General features: G+C 40.6%; 1 protein-coding gene across 3 annotated transcripts in view; it reads left to right on the top strand.

Moving 5' to 3' along the window:
* PLEKHG1 (pleckstrin homology and RhoGEF domain containing G1) overlaps positions 1 to 19,949 on the top strand; it is a 216,491-nt gene that overhangs the window by 157,269 nt on the left and 39,273 nt on the right. For all 3 annotated transcript variants that reach the window (XM_004753562.3, XM_013056735.1, XM_013056737.2), the window contains 2 exons: positions 3,691 to 3,791; positions 16,988 to 17,057. In XM_004753562.3, the coding sequence (XP_004753619.1) occupies positions 3,691 to 3,791; positions 16,988 to 17,057 (171 nt within the window). The remainder of the gene's footprint in view (positions 1 to 3,690; positions 3,792 to 16,987; positions 17,058 to 19,949) is intronic.

The raw sequence follows: 19,949 nt of genomic DNA, 5'->3' as shown, positions 1-19,949 counted from the left end.
CAGCCAGCCACACACTGACACATTTGGAAAATACAATAAAAAGTGAATTGCTAGGAAAAGGAAATAGAAGAAATCAGGCGTGCAAAATGCAAGCCCAAATTGATCAGTAGAGTCAGCGGATCTCATTCTGTGAAAAGGCTGTAAGTTTCCACGCGCTTACTCTCAATTTCTGCCCTGAATTCCTTGACACTTTGCATACTGGCTCCTTTTCCATTTGCCACACTTGAAATGGCACCGAGTTAGTCTTTACTTGGATGTTTTCAATAACAGACATTACCGGCAATGAAAAAAGTTAATGTGTGGAGGACACCCACGCACAAATCTTGCAATCTTAAGGAGATCCTAAGGACAGAAAGAGATTAGAAGATAAATAGGGAGAATTTAAAATGGCATAATAGGTATTTTTGTCCACCAGTAGAAACCTCTTTCCTGTGCGTCTCTCCCCGCCTCATCCCTCTCCCAGGCACGTGAACTCTTTGATCTTCGTGGAGAATAATTGTTTTCAATGCAAAACTTTTAAATTGATCCTTCATTGTTAACTGTAGGGTAGCCACAGATGCTGACATCAAGCCAATAAAATTAATAAGCAGTGTGACAGGCTCTAATAAATTTCATGGGTGTCTTTACTCTGTTATTTGAGCACAGACTCAACTGTCATTATCACTGATCTTCGAACCTCTCATTTTGGCTGGAAATGATTACAGCTGCTAATGTCGTGCACGCTACAGTAGCCCTCGGTAACTGGTTTAGGGTTAAAGTATCATATTTAAAAGACTTAATTATGATCAGTTGGGGGAACAAGTTGTGGCCGTAGGACTTTGATCTGTTTTCTAGAGTGGCCTACAAAAGTCTGGACTCCTCATGATCTGTTTTCTCAACAATTTCAGAAAACGAGCAGCTTTTAAATTCTAGTTTCCCTACCACGGGCTGGGGAGTTTTGAAACTCTTTCATTTGGAGAGAGGCCATTATTTGTTGGAAGTGGGCCACGGTTCTTTGTCTCTAACCCCAGCTGAAATTCCTCAAGCCCCTTAACTCGGTCTTTCCCTCACATGAAGAATTTAGTATCAGGTTTCTGCAAATGAGCAAGCTCTTCACTTGAAACGAGAAAAGGGGTGGTTCGGTTTCTCATTTAAACCCCATGGCAGCCACCGAGGTGAATGTGGCATGCCTACGTCATCTCCGTCCTGCCCTTTAGCCTGCTATCTGGTGTGGCTCATTCCTATTCATAGCTTCTGTTTAGGTTCACACCCATCTCGATCCTTCTGTGTCACTGCCTTAATTTTACATATGACATGTCCTTTTAAAATGTTGGTCAAAGGGGGTGCCTGGGTGGCTCAGTGGGTTAAAGCCTCTGCCTTCGGCTCAGGTCATGATCCCAGGACCCTGGGATGGAGCCCCGCATCAGGCTCTCTGCTCAGCAGGAAGCCTGCTTCCTCCATTCTCTCTCTCTGCCTACTTGTAATCTCTGTCAAATAAATAAATAAAATCTTAAAAACAAACAAACAAAAAAAACCTCCCCACATTAAAAAAAAAAAATGCTGATCAAAGGGGGTGCCTGGGTGGTTCAGTGGGTTAAGCCTCTGCCTTCAGCTCAGGTCATGATCTCAGGGTTCTGGGATCGAGCCCCACACCAGGCTGTCTGCTCAGCGGGGCGCCTGCTTCCCCCTCTCTCTGCCTGCCTCTCTGCCTCCTTGTGATCTCTCTCTGTTGAATAAATAAGTAAAATCTTTTTTAAAAAAGTTGATCAAAGTATAAACAGCTATCAAATATAAGCCTTCAGTGCAAATTAAATACCAGCCCATCTTTTTGTATTATGTGTAATTTTATGTAAATATCAATGACTGCAGTTATGTTTTCGAGGAAGTGTAGGTTAGGTTTACATGTTGCTCAAAAGGCATTCATTTCACTTCTAATTTTCTCAAGCATTTTTTATTTAGGCATTAACTCTATATCCTCTGCAGATAACTTAAGCTCCTTCTGATTGTTCCATTTATAAAAGTAAGGAGGCTCTGCCTTGCTGTTGTGGGTTTGGGGTGCCGGTCCCCCTTAAACCTGATGAATTTAACTTCTTATTGAGATGACACTGTCTTAAGAAGAAAAGATGTTCCCACAGAGCTTGTTAGTGGAGAAAAAAGGGGGGATACCTGGGTGGCTCAGTCGGTTAAGCATCTGCCTCCAGCTCAGGTCATGATTCCGGGGTCTTGAGATCAAGTCCTGCATCAGGCCTGCTTCTCCCTCTGCCTGCCGCTCCCCCTGCTTGTGTACATATGCTCACTCTCTCTCTCTTTCTCTCTGACAAATAAATAAAGTCATTAAAAAGAGAGAGAAAAAAAGGTTTCTAAACGTTGGTCCATGCATGCCAGTGATTTTAGTGTTAAAGAGCCAGGTCGGTGAATTATATGATGTGGTCTGTGAAACGTGCTCCTGAGAATGGTGACGGTAAAGCCTGTTTTTCCTTTGAGCAGCATAGTGTGAGAGAGCGACTGGGGCTTATTGAGGGGGGGAAGGAAGAATTATCTGATGGTTCTTTAGTTTCAGGCTCCCCTCAGCTGGTTGCACCTATCTGCTCTTGTCACCCTGGAATGCGGCTGCAGCCTGGGATTTCCACAGGATCTGTTCCTCCCCAGGCTGCACAATACTGTGTGACGTTTGGTCGAAGGCCATAGCACACTGCACAGCCCAGAGCAGGGAATTGTATTTATTTTTTATTTTACGTTATTTCAGCTGTTTTCACTTTTTTCTTATTGTTTTCCTGCCTCCTGCCGAGTTATTTTTTCAAGCATTGCTGGGGAAGGGGGAGCACTCTGTTAAGAACTCTCACACCCAGGGTGGAAAACAGCTTTCTCTCAGCAGCTTGAAGCTTCCAAGCCTCAGACATTTAACCCACTGTGGCTCTGAGCCCGCATTAGCTCTTCTTGGGAGCTGTTGCTGTGTTAAAAGACAGAAAACCATTTCAGAGTTTTCCAAGGCTCGTTAACATAGCCTACTAAAGAGCATAAATGAACTATGTGCTTTTTAAAATAAAAATTTTTTTTTTTCTATAAAGTGGTGTTTGAGGAAGAATTTGATTCTGCATTTTAACAACCAATAGCTTCCTGATTTCAAGGTTACATTTAAACACTTTCTTTCCCCAGTTTATTGTGATATAATTCCCACAGAACATTGTATTAGTTGAAGGTATCCAACATATAATGACTTGATGCTGGTGTATAAATGTAAAATGAGCCCCACAGTGTAGTTCATGGCCATTATCACACACAGCTACACATTCTTTTTCTTGTGATGAGAAATTTTAAGGTCTGTATTTCTGGCTTTCCACTAAATGAATTTGAGTATCTTTTTATCAAACAAATCAGTCAAGGAAACAGAAGATGATGTTGTTATGCCAAAAATTTGACATTATGAGAAACAATGGTCATTATGTTACCCATCTAGGGAAACTCTAATACATTTGGGGGGTATATAGCCTAATGGAACACCATACTTCTTGCTCAAACTTGCTCCATTCTATAGATAGGTGGGCATTGTCAGCATTAATAAAAGTGACATTCTGTATTCCATAGTAAAATTAATGAGCACATTAGTATCATAATTACTTGAAACTGTTCTGAGAGATTCATCTTGCATAGCAAACGATGACTTGGGGAACAATAGGAGTGTTTAAGATATCCTTCTCATTGATTTCTCAGGATTACCTAGACTGCATCAGGGACCAAACAAAACTTCCCCTGGGGACAGAAGAAAGATCGGCCCTCTTTGGAAACATACAGGATATCTACCACTTCAATAGGTAAGTTCCTACTCAAAAGATCCCCATCACTTAGGAATACTATGACTTTCTCTCAAATGAATGCCACCTAAGAGAACTTAACCTCTAATCCTTGACTCAACTTCATCCATTTCTGTGTGCTATCATGCCATGAAGTCTTCTACCTAGACGCACCCTTGTTCTAGGGGAGTCTTACATTTATTTAATATTCTATCCCAGTCCATCCTCCTGGCTCAGAGTAGAGACCTATTTTCCCTGACAGAGCAGTGACATCGTTTTTCTCCCACAAAACATGAACAGGGCATCCAAAAACGCATGCATGCTTCGTCTGCGGCACCCCATCTCCACTGAATTTTCTAGAAATTTTCTTCTACTTAGGGAGTCGGCAGGACCCAGTAAACACACAAATACTTTAAGTCATAGCATACTAATCAAACTAATTAATAATTTAAATGATTAACTCCAACATATGTTAAGTACCTACTACATAAAAGACACTGGGCTTAGGAAATTTGCTGAAGGGTCTGGGACAAGCAGATCAGTTAGTATATTATACATTGTGAAACTTCTGCCAGGCAGTAGGCAAGTTAAGAGCACAGACGCTCATTTCTAACATGTCTGGGTTTGCATCCCAGCTTAGCCGAGTAGATATCCTTGGGTGAGTCTTGAAATGGAGTGGAAGAATGAACTCCCTCCCTGCAAGTCTGTGCTCATGTCTCCCTTTCTCAACGAAGCTTGCCAGACACCCACAGAACACCTCACCTGCTCTGCCTTTTCTTTCCAGCATTTATCAAATTCTGTGTGACACGTTCTATGACTGACTTTTGGTTTACATCAGTTGTTTCTTTCCTCCCCACCCCCACTCACAGAACACTCCCCGAGGCCTGGGGTCTGTTTTGTTATTGTCCAGGTACCTAAATGGTGCTTGGCCCATTGGAGGCATGCAAACTTTTGTGGATTGAATGAGTGGAAATAATAAGATTATCCATCTCTATGGTTATTGTGAAGCTTCAGGGCGCTCAGACACCGGAAGTGCCTACATAGCTCAATGCCAGCCCAGAGGAAGCGTGAAAATATCAACCAGTGATGGTGTTGATTTTGTTATAGTAAAATCCCATTATAAAATTCTGCAGTGCCCTGTCATTGCATGACTCAACCATAATGCACATTATACATCTTATCCCTCTTTGCTTAATGAAATTGGTATAAGTGACACCTTGGGGGCACGATCCATATCTGCTTTGCTACCTTTGAATCCCTAACACGGAGCACAAGCCTGGCCTCTGGGAGATCTGTGTGTAGAATTGCATCAATGCGTCCTTTCGTTTTGAAAGCCTGGGATGTAAAAACTGCCTGTGTTGCAACATCTCCCTGATTTGACTCAAGAGACTTCGAAAACTGCATGTTCCAAGACTGATTCTCATCTTGAACTACACTACTAGAATCATCTGGGAAGATTTTTTTTTTTTTTTTTTTAATATGATGGATCCCACACCCAGAACTTCTAATGAATTGGTTTGGGGTGGGGGTAGGGCATCAGTTTTTAAAAGCTCCTCAGATGTTTGTAATGTACAGCTGTGGCTGGGAAACACCATCTATGTAAAATAGACACAATAATAAGAATATAGAGAAAGGTCACCAAGAAACTGAATTAGACTGAGGGGCCTGGGCAGCTCAGTCAGTTAGGCATTGGACTCTTAATTTCAACTCAGGTCATGATCACAGGGTCTTGAGATCGAGCCCTGCCTCTGGCTTCTTGATGGGCATGGAGTCTGCTGAAGAGTTTCTCCTTCCCTCACTCCACCCGCTCCCCACCATTCATATGTGCTTACTTTCTTAAAAAAAAAAAAAAAATTGAATTAGGGAATTTAGACTCTACATGTTCATTGGTATTAAAACAGGCTCTTTAGCAGTCTCTGTTAGTAAAATTCCATGAACCTCCCAAGGGGCTTCTCCTTCCAGAGGCTACCAATGGCACTGGGGTTGAGGCATATATGCTGAGCGGCCCCTAGCCTAAGCCTCTGGTGGTTTGGCTGTAAGTTGATGGTAATGACTGTTTGTCTTCTGCGTAGTTCATGGCAGAGGCCATAGAGCTTTATTCGCATTTTCACTTTATATCCCTCATCTGGACTTTTCTGACCCCAAACTCCAGGCATTCAGCCACATACCCTCTTGTCAGAGTGGAGCCCTGCTTTTAGGCCATGGTTTGGGATGTGGTAGCATAGTCCAGAAGGGTTTTGGGGATTTGTTGTTGTTGTTGTTATTGTTGTTGTTTGTATTTTTTTACTCCCTGGAGTTTAAATCTTCCTGTGTCTCCTAATTTAAAGATAGGTAAAAATGACATAGCCCCCTAGGTCAACAGGAGGGGAACTTGGTGGTAGAACCCATTCTGCTAAAGTCGGAAGATTGAGAAGACCTTTGTATTCCTGAATTGGTTCTCTGTTCTTTTCTCTTTGGTGTTCTCTGAACAAGGACGTCAGACCTGTCAGCCTGAGTCAGAGTGAACGAGTACCCGGATGACAATGTATTAGTGATCCGTGTGGTAACACAATGAGCATGCAGTGAACACCACGTACACATGCCTGTCCCTTTTGGTGGTCATATTTGTCTATCCCTGGCACATGCATGAGCTCCTGTAACCCTCTTAACAGCTTTGGGAGGCAGATAGAACGCATATTGTATGCACATCTTTTAGATGAATCAGGAGTGCGGTATGGAAAGTCCTTCAGTCAAGGACGTAGAATTAGACATCCAATTTAACCTATTTTGAATACCTGGTTTTGTCACATTTCTACTGGTATTCACTTATTTTATTTCATTATTACTTTCCTTTTTTAAATTTTATTCATTTAGTGAGAGAGAGAGGGAGAGCATAAGCAGGGAAGATGGGGCAGAGGGAGAGGGGGATGTAGACTCCCCGCTGAGCAGGGAAGCCCGAAATGGGGCTCAGTCCCCAGGACCCTGGGATCATGACCTGAGCCAAAGGCAGACACTTAATTGATTGAGCCACCTAGGTCCTAACAAGCAGATACTCTTGAAAATAATAATGAGGGACACTGGGTGGCTCAGTCGGTTAGGTATCTGTCTTCAGCTCAGGTCATGATCCCAGGGTCCTGGGAGCGAACCCCACGGCAAGCTTCCCTGCTCAGCAGAGAGTCTGCTTCTCCCTCTGCCCCTCATCCTTCTCATGCTCTCTCTCATTCATTCTCTCTCAAATAAATAAATAAAACCTTTTTAAAAAGGCAGAATAGTTCTATTAAAAAATAGCATCTGCTTGTTTAACGTTTACAGCTGAGTTGTCTATACTATTGTGTCCCTATTTTTATTTCCTTTCCTTTAGGTCTGGAGTCTGCATTTAGAGCTCAAATAACTTTGCTGTTATACTTGGTTAAGTAAGAAGTATTGATGTGACTTTTTATGTTAATGCCTCCTATGAATCTTTTATTATATACCCTACATCAGTTGATTTCAGGGGTCTGACTCTGACCAATCTATGGTTGGGGCTTGAACTAATTTTCAAGTTTCTGTTATTAGTTCAGATCCAGGTTTTTCAACATAGTATAATATGATTGTGACCAACTAAGCAAGATTTAAATCTCTAAAATTAAAGAGGGGCAAAAGAAAATGGTTTTATGCTAGCCCAAAAACCTCTGCTGACTGGATTTTATTTTCAGGGTATATTTTATATTTCCAAAATACAGAAAAGTAGCGTAATAAATACCCATGAACCCTATCCCCACTCTTTCAAAGCCTTTTCTTGTGTCATATTTACTTTAGAAATTCTTTAAAGCCTAAAGACATTGCAAATACTGTTGGAGCCCCTTATGTATCCCTCCCAGTTACGGCTCACTCTGTGGAGAGTGGCACAGCAATGTGCTGGTCGACCGTTTCTCCGGCATTAGGACAAGAGAGGGGGAATCCAGGATTTATATTGTTTGCTGATTTCTGTGGTGTAAACATCCCATCACAGCAGATTTCAAGCTATTAGCAACACCTCACTGAACATGGAATTAGGAAGAGGTACACAGAATTGGCTCAGGCAAGCCGGTATAATCTGGTTCAGTATACCACTAGGACTGGAACTACTACTATCTAAGACCTGGTGTTTCACTCCCAAGTATGATTCTGTTGCCATGACTATATATGTAGGCATTTATTTAAAATATATAATGTGCTTTCACTTTATTTCAAATATGACATGAAGTGTGACAAACTTTCACAAAATTTTTTTTCTCTCAACATTGTTTTTGAGATTTATACTTCTCCCTTGTTTAACTGTGATGTAATATTCCATTGGGGCATACATTATTTCACATTTTGTCAGTGACAATAAAGACTGAGAATCTTTTCTTGTTTGTTGGCCACTTAGATTCCTGTATGTGTGAATTGTGGATTTCTGCCTTCTATTCCCCGCCCGTTTTTCTGTCAGGATGTTTCTTTTTCTTACTGCTGTGAAGGCATTCTTGAGGAATTTTGGCTAGTGATCTTTGTGGATTATTTGACTTGCAAATCATCTCCTACTATATGAGGATTGTCTTTTCACTTTCAATGTGAAAATGTTTCTTTGAAAAGTAGTCATATAATTTATAAGCTTGACCACACTGAATAAATGTAAATGTTATAATCTGTGGATTTTGTGTTGTGCCTCAAAAATTATCTTATGGGGCACCTCGGTGGCTCAGTCGGGGAACCCGTCTGCCTTCAGCTCAGGTCATGATCCCAGGATCCTGGGGTCAGTCTCCCTGCTCAGCAGGGAGTCTGTTTCTCCCTCTCCCTCTGCCACTCGCCTTGCTTATGATCTCTCTCATGCTCTCTCTTAAATAAAGATAATGTTTAAAAAAATTATCTTGTACTCTCTGTTCATAAATATGCTGTATTATTTTTCTAAAATCTTAAAATTTTGCCTGGTCTTTAAACTTACTACAGTTGTTGGAGAGATGTTATATGGTAGGAAATCCAAATTTTTGTTTTCTTATGTCTAGCCAATAGCCCCGTCACCGTGGATTAGAAAGTACATCCTTTCTGTGCGGATTTGTTGCTCCACATTCTGTTTTTTTACTCTGTTTGTCCTTCTCTTCCCATACCACATTGTCTTCACTGTTAAGCCCACATTACTCTTCGACTTTGGCTTAGCTTGCTTTTCTTGACTCTTTGCATGGTCAAGTGATTTTTTTTTTTTTTTTTTTTTTTTTTTTTTTCTAGTTCCCTGAAGAACTCTTTTAGGATATTTATTGGAACTACATTTAATATAGATTAATTTGGGCAGAATTGACATCTTTACAGTATTGAGTCATCCCATCCATAAAAATATTTCTCTTCAATCACACCTTTTTAAAATGTCCTATAATAGTGTTTTAGAATTTTTCCATCACATTCACACAGACAACTTTTAAGAACTTATTCCTTATGATGTTGACTAGAATATTTGTTCTATTTTGAAACTGGCTATTATTGTCCTCTAGGAATGTGGTTGATTGTTATATGTTGATAAAGTTTCCAACTTTCTGAGTTTTTCCATGAGGTCTAAAGGTGGTTTATAGATGCTTTTGAGTTTTCTGTGTAAACACTAGTATCTGAAAATGAAGAAATTTTTGTGTCTTCCTTTATAATTCTTCTACCCATTGGTTTTTCATATCTTATTCTTTGCATAAGTCTTCTCATACAATGTTGATTCGATGTTGGTATCCTTATTATCTTTCTGATATTAGCAGGAATGCTTTAACTCTCTTAACAGTAACTAAGATGTTTGTTCTGTGATTTACATAACACTTTTTCTTATTTTCCTAGTATATTGTGAATGAGTGTTAAATTTCATTGAATGCTTAATCTGCCTTCAAGAAAATTAGTGTATGATTTTTCTCTTTCTATTCATAGTATGTTAAATTATATTAATAGGTATCCTATTTGAATCATACATTCATTACTGAAATAAACCCTATCTGGTCATGATGTTTTATATATCTGCACCCTGATAAGTTTGATTTGTTCATAATTTTTTAAGAAATTTTTCATGCGTGTTCATAAATGACTATAATCGATAACTTCTTTCCTCATACTATCTTTGTTTAACTTTAGTATATGACTAGATTTATATTATTATTTCTCAAAATCTTCCAACATAAAACATTTTGGAATGCAGTTGATGCTTCATTTTTGTTTTCCTTTTTGTAGCCAAATCTCCCTTTCCTCTGGTCATCCCTGCGATAGCCTAGAAATTTAAGTCTCGGGATTGGTGTCTTGGAAGAAATCTCTAACTGGTCAGGAAACTAGGTCAGTGAAAAGAAACCACTTTCCCCTTTGAATGGGCCCCTAAAATCCCAAAACTTTTGTTTGTTTCATTTCCAATTAAAAAAGAAAATACCAACTGTTTTATATACTCCTCCTCTTGGAGTGGAGAAGAGTTACCTAAACTGTAATTTGAATCTTTCTTTGAATAGAGAGGAAAGAGAGACCACTCTTTTTTCTTTTTTTTTTTAAAGATTTTATTTATTTGACAGACATCACAAGTAGGCAGAGAGGCAGGCAGAGAGGGAGAGGAGAAGCAGGCTTCCTGCTGAGCAGAGAGCCCGATTCAGGGCTCGATCCCAAGACCCTGAGACCATGACCCAAGCTGAGGACAGAGGCTTAACCCACTGAGCCGCCCAGGCGCCACATAAGACCACTCCTTATATTGAATTTCTATTTTAAAATTATTAGAAAATTAAAATCATCTAAGCTCTCTTCCTTCTTCAGAAGATGAGAGTGAAATCTCCCCTTTCTCTTTAACTCTTTCCCTTTATTCTGTATATGTCAAGTCACTGCTTATAAAACACTCCGCTAAGTCTAGTCTTCGTCTAAAAAGAAAAATGATTTGGGCCATCCTTTTTTCCTTCCCTGAAATGTAATTTAGAAAGCGAGTCATGGGGTACATAGAACATGAAGACAGTGAAAGGTGGGGGAAGTTATCTTTTCTTTTAGTGCATTTTGCCACCACCAAAATTTCTTTAACTTCTGCACAGTGGTAGAAATGTTTTTACCCGCAGGCTCTTTTCAAGTGGACTTTCAAGGCCAGTGTTAATGTATCCATGAAATTCGCAGAACATTTGGTGCTGTTAACCTCATTCCATTTTCTGTTCCCACGCACACATGTGTCTGTCTTGTTGCAACAGGTTAAAACGACAGCTGACCTAGTTAGGTAGGTGGGGAAAGAAAGCGGTGCTCAGAGTCTGTTGTAGACCAGAAGGGGAGAAGCCCCATTCTTGACTCTTAACCCATGTGAGGCAGTAGAATCTTCAGGGTCAAACTACGGTTTCTGCCTTCAAGTTCACATCACTGGTCAGAGAAAATTTTACATGTAATATGTTCTGTAAAAGAGAACAGTGTTTCCTCTAATTGCACACCCAAACAAGTAAGAAATGTGAGTAAGTAAGAAACGTTTCCTTCTTTTTCATAGTCCTACTCAAAAAGGAAGAAATATTTGGAACTCAGGGAAAAGGGAGAATACCCAAAACCCAAAAGTGGGGCGATTCTAATCTCAGCTATAGTACAAAACACAATCTAGGAATCACTCCTTCCTGCAGTGTACAGGAACGGTTGTTCATTAGACACACAGAAGCCATGAGAAACCTGGTCCCCACCCTTAGGCTGTAACTCTAGAAGGATGGTCCTGGTCTTTCTGGAGTATCTTCAGGGGCTGATATATCCCATTCCGTGGCCACATCTGTGCTCCCCTCGTACAGGGCATATTATTTTGTGGTTAGTCTTCTTCCTGTATCTCCCATACTCCCGTTTTCACCAAACTGCAGCCACAGTGGCTTCCCTTCTGTATTCTCACACAAGTGAGCCCAGAACGAACTTGATATGCTCAACTGATCTCTTAAACGAGTTTTTCCTTCAGCTCTCCCCCACTCCAATATCACCTTCTTCCAGAGCCTTCCATGACTGTTCCAGTGCTCTTCTAGCCCCACCCAGCCTTTGCGTTGTGTCACATAGCATACTGTCATATCGTGTTGCTTTGTTTCATTTTTCAGTAAAACTAATATTTTATTATTTTTCACATAAATGTTTCTCATTAGGTGATAATGTGTTATGGCATGCGAGGTTCTATTGTCATTTCATTTAGGTTTTTCTGTTTTGAGCAAAATGGTGCTTTCAATTTTTATTGTGTTATGTGAGAAAGCTTAACATGAAATCTACCCTCTTAACAAAACTTAAAGCATACAATGCATCATTGTTAACTTGGGTACTACGTTGTATAGCAGATATCTACAATTTGTTCATCTTGTTTAACTGGAACTTTTTGCTCATTGATTAGCAACTCTTTCATTTCCCCCCCATCCCCCATCAAACTCCTGGTGACTACCATTCTACTCTCTGATTCAATGAATTTGACTACTTTAGAGTCCTCAAGGACTCTTCATGCTGTTTGTGTCTTTTGTGACTAGCTTATTTCACTTAGCGTGATGACTTTAAGGTTTACCCATGTTATCTCGGAGTACAGAATTTCCTCCCATTTTTAAGGCTAAATAATATTTCATTGCATGTGTATAACACATTTCCTTCATCCATCCATGGATTAAGTTGTTTCCACATCTTGTGGAAGTGTGGCCATGACCGTGAGTGTGTTAATATCTCTTCAAGATCCTAATTTCAGTTCTTTTAGATACATACCTAGAAACTGGATTCCTGGATCATACAGTAGTTCTATTTTTAATTTTTTGAAGAACTGCTTTCCGTACAGGCTGCAGCATTTTGTATTCCCACCAAAAGTGTACATGAGTTCTAGTTCTTTCCATCCTTGTCTGCTTATCTTTTGTTAGATACTATGTTCTTTATGGATTTAGTTTTTAACATTTACCACCCCTGATCAGAGCATAAGCACCATAGCACGGTGAACCCCCACGTTCTTTATCCCATACCTCCGTACCTATAGCAATGCCTGACATGGAGCCTTGCAATAAGTACTGTTGAATGGAGAGCAAACAAGACGGTGGGCCAAATACAGTAGGACAGTAGCCCTATGACAAGAGCACAAAAGGAATCCCATTACTTCCTCCTCACTGTTGCCATTTTTGGTGTTTGTCCTATTTTAGAAAATGATTACAAAGGAAAGCTAGCCAGGTGACTCAAGCTAGGGCTCACAGGTAGACAAGGTCTCCCACCAAAAACACCGTAATGCCGAGTCCAATCCTTGGCTTTCTTGAGTTGGTCAGGAAATATATCTTTCAATAGATGTGTTTATATGAGAGTGCATGACTGGGATTCAACAGCTCTGATACTAACCCCAGCTGTAGCCCTTAATTATTAGCCATGTGAACTAAGGTAAGCTCCTTCCCTTGTATGAGCCATGATTTCCTCACCTTAAAATTAAGGGTTGGCCTGCAAGGTGTCTGAGCCCCATCCCACCCATTGCCATTGATTTGAACAATGAATGCCAGTCATTCATTTGCAGGTGAGCTATACCTAGAGCCTGGGTGAGTCCCCAGAGACGCTTCCTCCTACCAGATAGTCCACTCTGGAGATCTGGAGAGGAAGTTAAAGCTCAGAGAGGGCTTGATTAGCATAACATATAGGACACAGGGAGTTGACTATCGTCAAGGAGGATTCTGTTAAGCCATGCTGAATGCTGCTAAAAATTCTTCTCTGATCAGAAAGAGGATTTGTATTAAAAGACCAGGACACAAAACCTAGATCTTGAACACTCTATTCACCAGTAATGGAAATTACTGGCTCAGAAATGTTGCTTCTTTGACTATTACTTTTCTTCAGCCGTTTTTCTTCAACCAGTGTTTAGGTCCCAATGATTAGATTTCAACTATCTTTAATTTATTCATACCCATCCATCTGTAAGAGATATTGGTATGAATATCAGGATTGTATTTTCCAAAGGAAAAATAATCTTACAAAAGGAATGTTTTTATAGGAATATTAAGGATGAATGTTTGAAATTGGGACTAGCCCGAAATCATGCATTAGTAAAAGATCCGTTCTATGTGCAAGATAGACCAATGGATTTTAAAGTAACGGGGGGGGGGGGTATAGTGCATTGCTTTGGTTTCAGACTCCAACAGATCTCTAAGAAATTATCATATGTTTAGTTTCAGTGTAATGTCAAAGAATACCCACACTTTTCTGAATAGGTATTCAAAGACCCCTCTCTTTTCCAGTGACATATCTCTGGGAGGCTAGATTGTTTTCTGTGTGCTTCATTAAACTAACAGGGGTGCCTGTCTGGCTTAGTCAATTAAGCATCTGCCTTCCTCTCAGGTCATGATCTCAGGGTCCTGGGATGGAGCCCCACGTTGGGCTCCCTGTTCAGCATGGAGTCTGCTTGTCCTTCTGCCCCTCCTTTTCCTCCACTCATTCTCCCTTTCTCTCTCTCTCAAATAAATAAAATCTTTTTAAAAATAACAGATTGCAACAGATTGAATGTAGAAACAGATATGAGAATCCATCTGTGTTCCATTAAGGTCAACATTAGAGATTTTACAAAAATGTAGAACAACACTACTCCTCTCACTAACTTTTGTTATGCAAAATCTGTTTTTTACAAAAGTTATTTATATTAACATGTATTAGATTTATTAAATGAACTGATATATTTTTAAAATATTTAATTCTAATTTCTAATAAATATGAGTAGATGTAATCTACATACAGAATTGTTTATAGTATATACAGGTCATAATAGCATTAAGTTAATTAAAAATAGAGCTACCCGATTGCACTACTGCAATTGCACCTCTGGGTATTTACCCCAAAGATACAGATGTAGTGAAAAGAAGGGCCATCTGTACCCCAATGTTCATAGCAGCAATGGCCACGGTTGCCAAACTGTGGAAAGAACCAAGATGCCCTTCAACAGATGAATGGATAAGGAAGGTGTGGTCCATATACACTATGGAGTATTATGCCTCCATCAGAAAGGATGAATACCCAACTTTTGTAGCAACATGGACAGGACTGGAAGAGATTATGCTGAGTGAAATAAGTCAAGCAGAGAGAGTCAATTATCATATGGTTTCACTGATTTGTGGAGCATAACAAATAACATGGAGGACATGGGGAGATTGGAGAGGAGAAGGGAGTTGAGGGAAATTGGAGGGGGAGATGAACCATGAGAGACTATGGACTCTGAAAAACAACCTGAGGGCTTTGAAGGGGTTGGGGGTGGGGGGTTGGGGGAGCCAGGTGGTGGGTATTATAGAGGGCACGTATTGCATGGAGCACTGGGTGTGGTGCACAAACAATAAATTCTGTTACACTGAAAAGAAATTAAAAAAAAAATCAGATAGTAGAAAGGAAAACATTTAAAAGAGGGGACAGAAAATAAGACTGAAGACTCAAAGAAAATTATTTCCAACCAAGAATTCTATATCCAATGATATAACCAGCCGGGTCAGAAGGGAGAAACGGGGCATCTAACACAGGAGCCAGGAGAAGTACTTCATCTGGGTGGTGTTGGGAGAACCCAGCAAGTGTGGAGATCAGGTTAACCTGTTCAGGAGAGGGCAGGAGGACGAGGGCTCCAGCGGGTGATGACCAAGAAAATACAACCAATGGGTGATCGGATGTTTGAACACAGGGAGGCAAAAGTTACACTCCCAGCGCAAAGTCTGAGGATGAATGAGTGGTGTGTACTTAGAAAACGAAGCACAAAAAAAAGGTGGAGGCGTTGATTTTAACTCCAGGGAAAACATGGTTGTACAAGAAAGGAAATGTAATTATGGTGTGCTCCCAAGCTCAGCTGAGGATCTATCTTTACAGTCTTCAGAATGTAAGCTCTGACTTTTAATCTAATCAAATTTCATACTAGAAACAGTTGAGATCAGACAAGAGGAAATCTGGGAAATTAAGAAATAAATAGTATCTCAAATTGAAAAATGCCAAAAAATGCTATATTGGCATGTTTCGAGCCATGGATAGAAAGAGCAAGATGTTGAGAATGCTTCTTGAAAGTGGCAGTAGAGAACGGGAAACAGAAAATAAGAGACTGCTTGTTTTTATTATTTAGCTTTACTATTTGACTTTTTTTTTTTTTTTTTTTTTAAAGTAGGCCCCACGCCCAGTGTGGGGCCTGAACTCATGACCCTGAGATCAGGAATTGCATACTCTACTGACTAAGCCAGCCAGGCACCCCTATTTAACTTTTTCTTAAATATGTAATATACCTCTAATTAAAATAAACATTTAACATAATAAAACATGTATTAATATGACTTATAGAAAGTGCAATTTGGAAATGCGTTACCATTTAACTCTGTGATGCCCTTTGACCCAGGAATTCCATTCATAGAATTTTACCTAACAGGAAGTGGGTTACATTAATCATCCTATATCCACACAATGACATAGTATGCAGTTCTGTAAAATAATGTTATTGCCATTAAAAAATAAGACAGGTTTTCATCTGAGGAAAGATCTTTCCTCCCAGCATATCTTTCCTTTAGAGCACTATCTCCATTATAATTTTATTTTCTTTATTTTTTTAAAGTAAGCTGTATGCCCAGCATGGGGCTTGACCTCATGACTCTGAGCTCGAGAGTCCCATGCTCTACGAACGGAGCCAGGCAGGGACTCCCTCTCTGTTTATAATTTTACATTTGTTAATGTGATCTTTCATGGAATTCCAGTGGATTCCAAGCTCCAGGCACTCAGGGACTGTATCTCCTTTGGCTCACCGATATATGGCACTCAGGGACTGTATCTCCTTTGGCTCACCGATATATGGCACTCAGGGACTGTATCTCCTTTGGCTCACCGATGTGTTTGTTCTTATGCCTTGCCCAGCATTTGGTACCTAGCCAGCTATTTGATGAATGAATAAGTAAGTGTATATGAACAGGCATACAGACGATGCCAACCATCTAGAAGACTTGAATGGCAGGCAGGGCTTATCTGTAGGTGGGAGTGTTAAAGGTCAGACCTGTGTTTAAATCCCTGGGGTACCATGATCTTGGGCAAGTCCCTAATCCAAGCCTGGGCTATAATAACAATAGGTCCTCAGTTATCCAATTAAATATGATTCCTATAGCAGTTGCCTCCTCTGGACCTGCCTGCTCTCCCACCTCAAGAGTGTACTTTGGCTTTGACCATCGTTAAACCCTTACTTTAAAAAAAAAAAAAAAAGATTTCTTGTAAATGTCATATGAACCTGTAGACCTCTGAGTCACATAAAATGTTCTCAATCATCAGACTATAATCTAATACTTTCTGGCTTATTTATTTATTTATTTTAGTGAACTTCTACAAGATTTGGAAAACTGTGAAAATGATCCTGTGGCCATAGCAGAATGTTTTGTGTCCAAGGTAAGCAGGGTTCATTTCTCTGGGCCAACCAAGACTTATGCAGACTGCAAATTGTTTTCATTTTCAAGTTAAAATGACTGGTTTGTTCCATACTGGATGAAGTTAGCCACTAATCTCTCTCACTCTTTTTTCTTTTTTTCCACTAGCAAGGAAAAAAAAAATAGTGTTACTGTCCCCAGTAAGTTAGGAAATGCTAACTTAGTAGTTGTCTAAGAACGTGTAACATTACTAAATGGTGTTTATGCATCTTTCCTAGGAAAGAAATTTGAGCATGGTGGGGAGGAAAATCCAGAATAGAATAATGTATGAAAAATAAATATACACAGAATGCCTCAAGACAAGCTACAAAAATTTGTTAGAATCTAGGTATTTTATCTACAATATATATGGCACTAGTCTAGGCTGTATAATTATCATGGAGGGGGAAGCTGGAGAGAGGCAGATCTTTCATCTTCATTTTTAAGCTCTTCTATCTTAAAAATGCATTTTCCTCCATGTTTCTTAAGCTGATTTGATGGTTTAGAAAAGTAGAAGGGTCTGATTTTGAAGCTCATGAATCGCCAGCTCCGGCCCTGCACGAGGATTCTGAAACAGACCAGATAATCCTTTACACTGTTTTCCCACATGCTACCTTCTCTATGCAGAATCCTCCCAAGTTTCTCTTAAACCTGCACCAGCTTTTGTTTGGAAACGGTCCCGTGGAAATTATTTTGCAGCAAAACGTCATGCGATTTCCGCAGCGGTGCTTCAAGGGCACAGAAGTGTGAGCAAGGTCCTCACACTCATTTAGAGCTGCAGAGTGCACTGTGAACTTGGAGATGCCGGATGTGGCCCAGGACTTGTTTCAGGGTCGTTTCCTATAACCACAGAGCCATCCAGTGGTTTCAAATCCAAACATAAGGCTCCGGGTTTTATTGAAGCGTAATTCCTTAGGGGCGGAAGACAAGCTTGCGTATAAAACCCTCATGACTGTGGGCAGGGGTGAGGAGGTCCCCGTGTTAACATGTGAAATGTACACGCATGCTTCCACACACAATTCTCGTCCTGTGTTGCCTGGGTCATAATGCATTCCCATAAAGGGCAGGAATTTGAAAAAGAGAAGGAAGAGGGAAGAGAGAGGAATGGGTAAAAAGATGGGCTGTGTATATCAAAGAAGATACGTTAGCAGAGCCACAGCACGTAAACAACATGGGAGCGATCGGAAACGCTCCGGCTTTTACCGGTAACTGTAATCACAAGTTGATTAAAGACGGTCCAGCATAGGCTTAGCTCCGGCTTAATTATTCACATAAAAGTCTGTTTATGTGCCACGTTGCCAACTCCCAGATCTTATTTTTTCATTGTAATAGTGCCAAGTTTAATTAGAAGACTGACTTCAGCGCTCCGCACTTTCACATGGAGGCCGGGCTCTGCGAGAGGCTGTTTGGGGCTGGCCCAACCTGCCTCTCACTCAGCACCCTGAAATTTAGAAGATGTTACGTTTTCTGTAGCACAACCAGCTGCTCCACTCTGGGGAGGAATGGAAAATTGCTTTAATTGAGAGGCCATTAATGAAAGAGGGAAAGCTGGCGGTTGACTCCTGCTTTAATCTGAATCACTGGGGCTCACACACGGATTCATCTTTGACCTTGCTTTTGTGGCATGTGGAGGTTACAGAAATCCTTCCTGACAAAAGGAGACTACGGTCCTTCTTACCTGCTGCTTCTCAAAGCACAAGGGGCTGCAGGGGCCACTCGAGAGAGAGACAGAAGTAAAAGTTCGCCTGTGGGCAGGCCGAGCTGTCTTGCAGCGGATCCGGCTCCCGTCGGTCTGCTTGGAGGGGTCCAGAAACACCTGGAACAGGTTTCCTCGCTTCCCTGAGTAGCCTCCACCCTCATTTCTGTCTCTTTTTCTGGCTCTCAGCTGGGCTGACCCTAGGCAACATTTAGGAGGGAGACAGGGTTTATCTTCAGGGACCCAGCCTCTCCTGAACTCCTCCTCCCCCCTCCCCCTTCTCCCTTCAGTGCCCAGGCATGCACACCCACGCACGCACACACCCTACCCACTTACTGAGATTATCTTCAAGAAAGTTCGACATTGAACATTTGTATCATTGGAGTGAATTCATGTCCGTGTTACCTCCCCCAGGTGCTACTTACATACTAAGCCTTTCTCATGTGTCCAAGGAAAACTTCTCAGGAATCAGTGTGTGTGTGTGTGTGTGTAGGAGGGGTGTGTGTGTGTGTGAGAGAGAGAGAGAGAGAAAGACAACGAGACAGAGAAAGAGATGGACCCCATAGCAGAAGAAATCCTAAAACCATACAGATTTCTTTACAGCAGTTACTCAGCCAGTAAACAGCTGAGCGCCCCATGTGCCCAATCGGCCCACCCTAATTACCTCTTTTATTTGGTTCTTTCATATTTTTGCATCTCTAATTACAATTTGGCAGAGTTGAATCAGAAAGAAATACCTATTTTTATATAATTTCTTTATCATTGTCTTCTTCCCCCTATTACTTCTAAAAAGGATTTGGGATAGTATATATATTGAATAAAAGGCTTTTAAGGATTAACTCGGAGCTACTGATTTTTGTATAAAACCATTGTTTGGATTGTCCACAGAGCTTACAAATCTAAGCTTAAAAATGCATTTGATTCTACATTAAGAACATGGAGCTGATGGAAATCAAAACAATTTAATATTGGAATAAGCCATGAGATCACAAAATGCACAGCCATTCAGTTGTGCAGAAGTCTTGGGGCTTTATTGGGAATAGGTGTATGGAAGTCAGGTGTATGATGTAATTTAGATATATTTTCATTGAAACCATTATTTTTTTTTAAGATTTTATTTCTTTAGAGAGAGTGTGCAAGCAGGAGACGGGGAACGCAGGGCCAAGGGAAAGGGAGAAT

This window comes from Mustela putorius, unplaced genomic scaffold (assembly GCF_011764305.1).
Source record: "Mustela putorius furo isolate JIRA1106 unplaced genomic scaffold, ASM1176430v1.1 tig00000450_pilon_pilon_pilon, whole genome shotgun sequence".
In the NCBI taxonomy this organism is placed as follows: Eukaryota; Metazoa; Chordata; class Mammalia; order Carnivora; family Mustelidae; genus Mustela; species Mustela putorius.
This window is presented reverse-complemented; position numbering and strand designations above follow the sequence as displayed.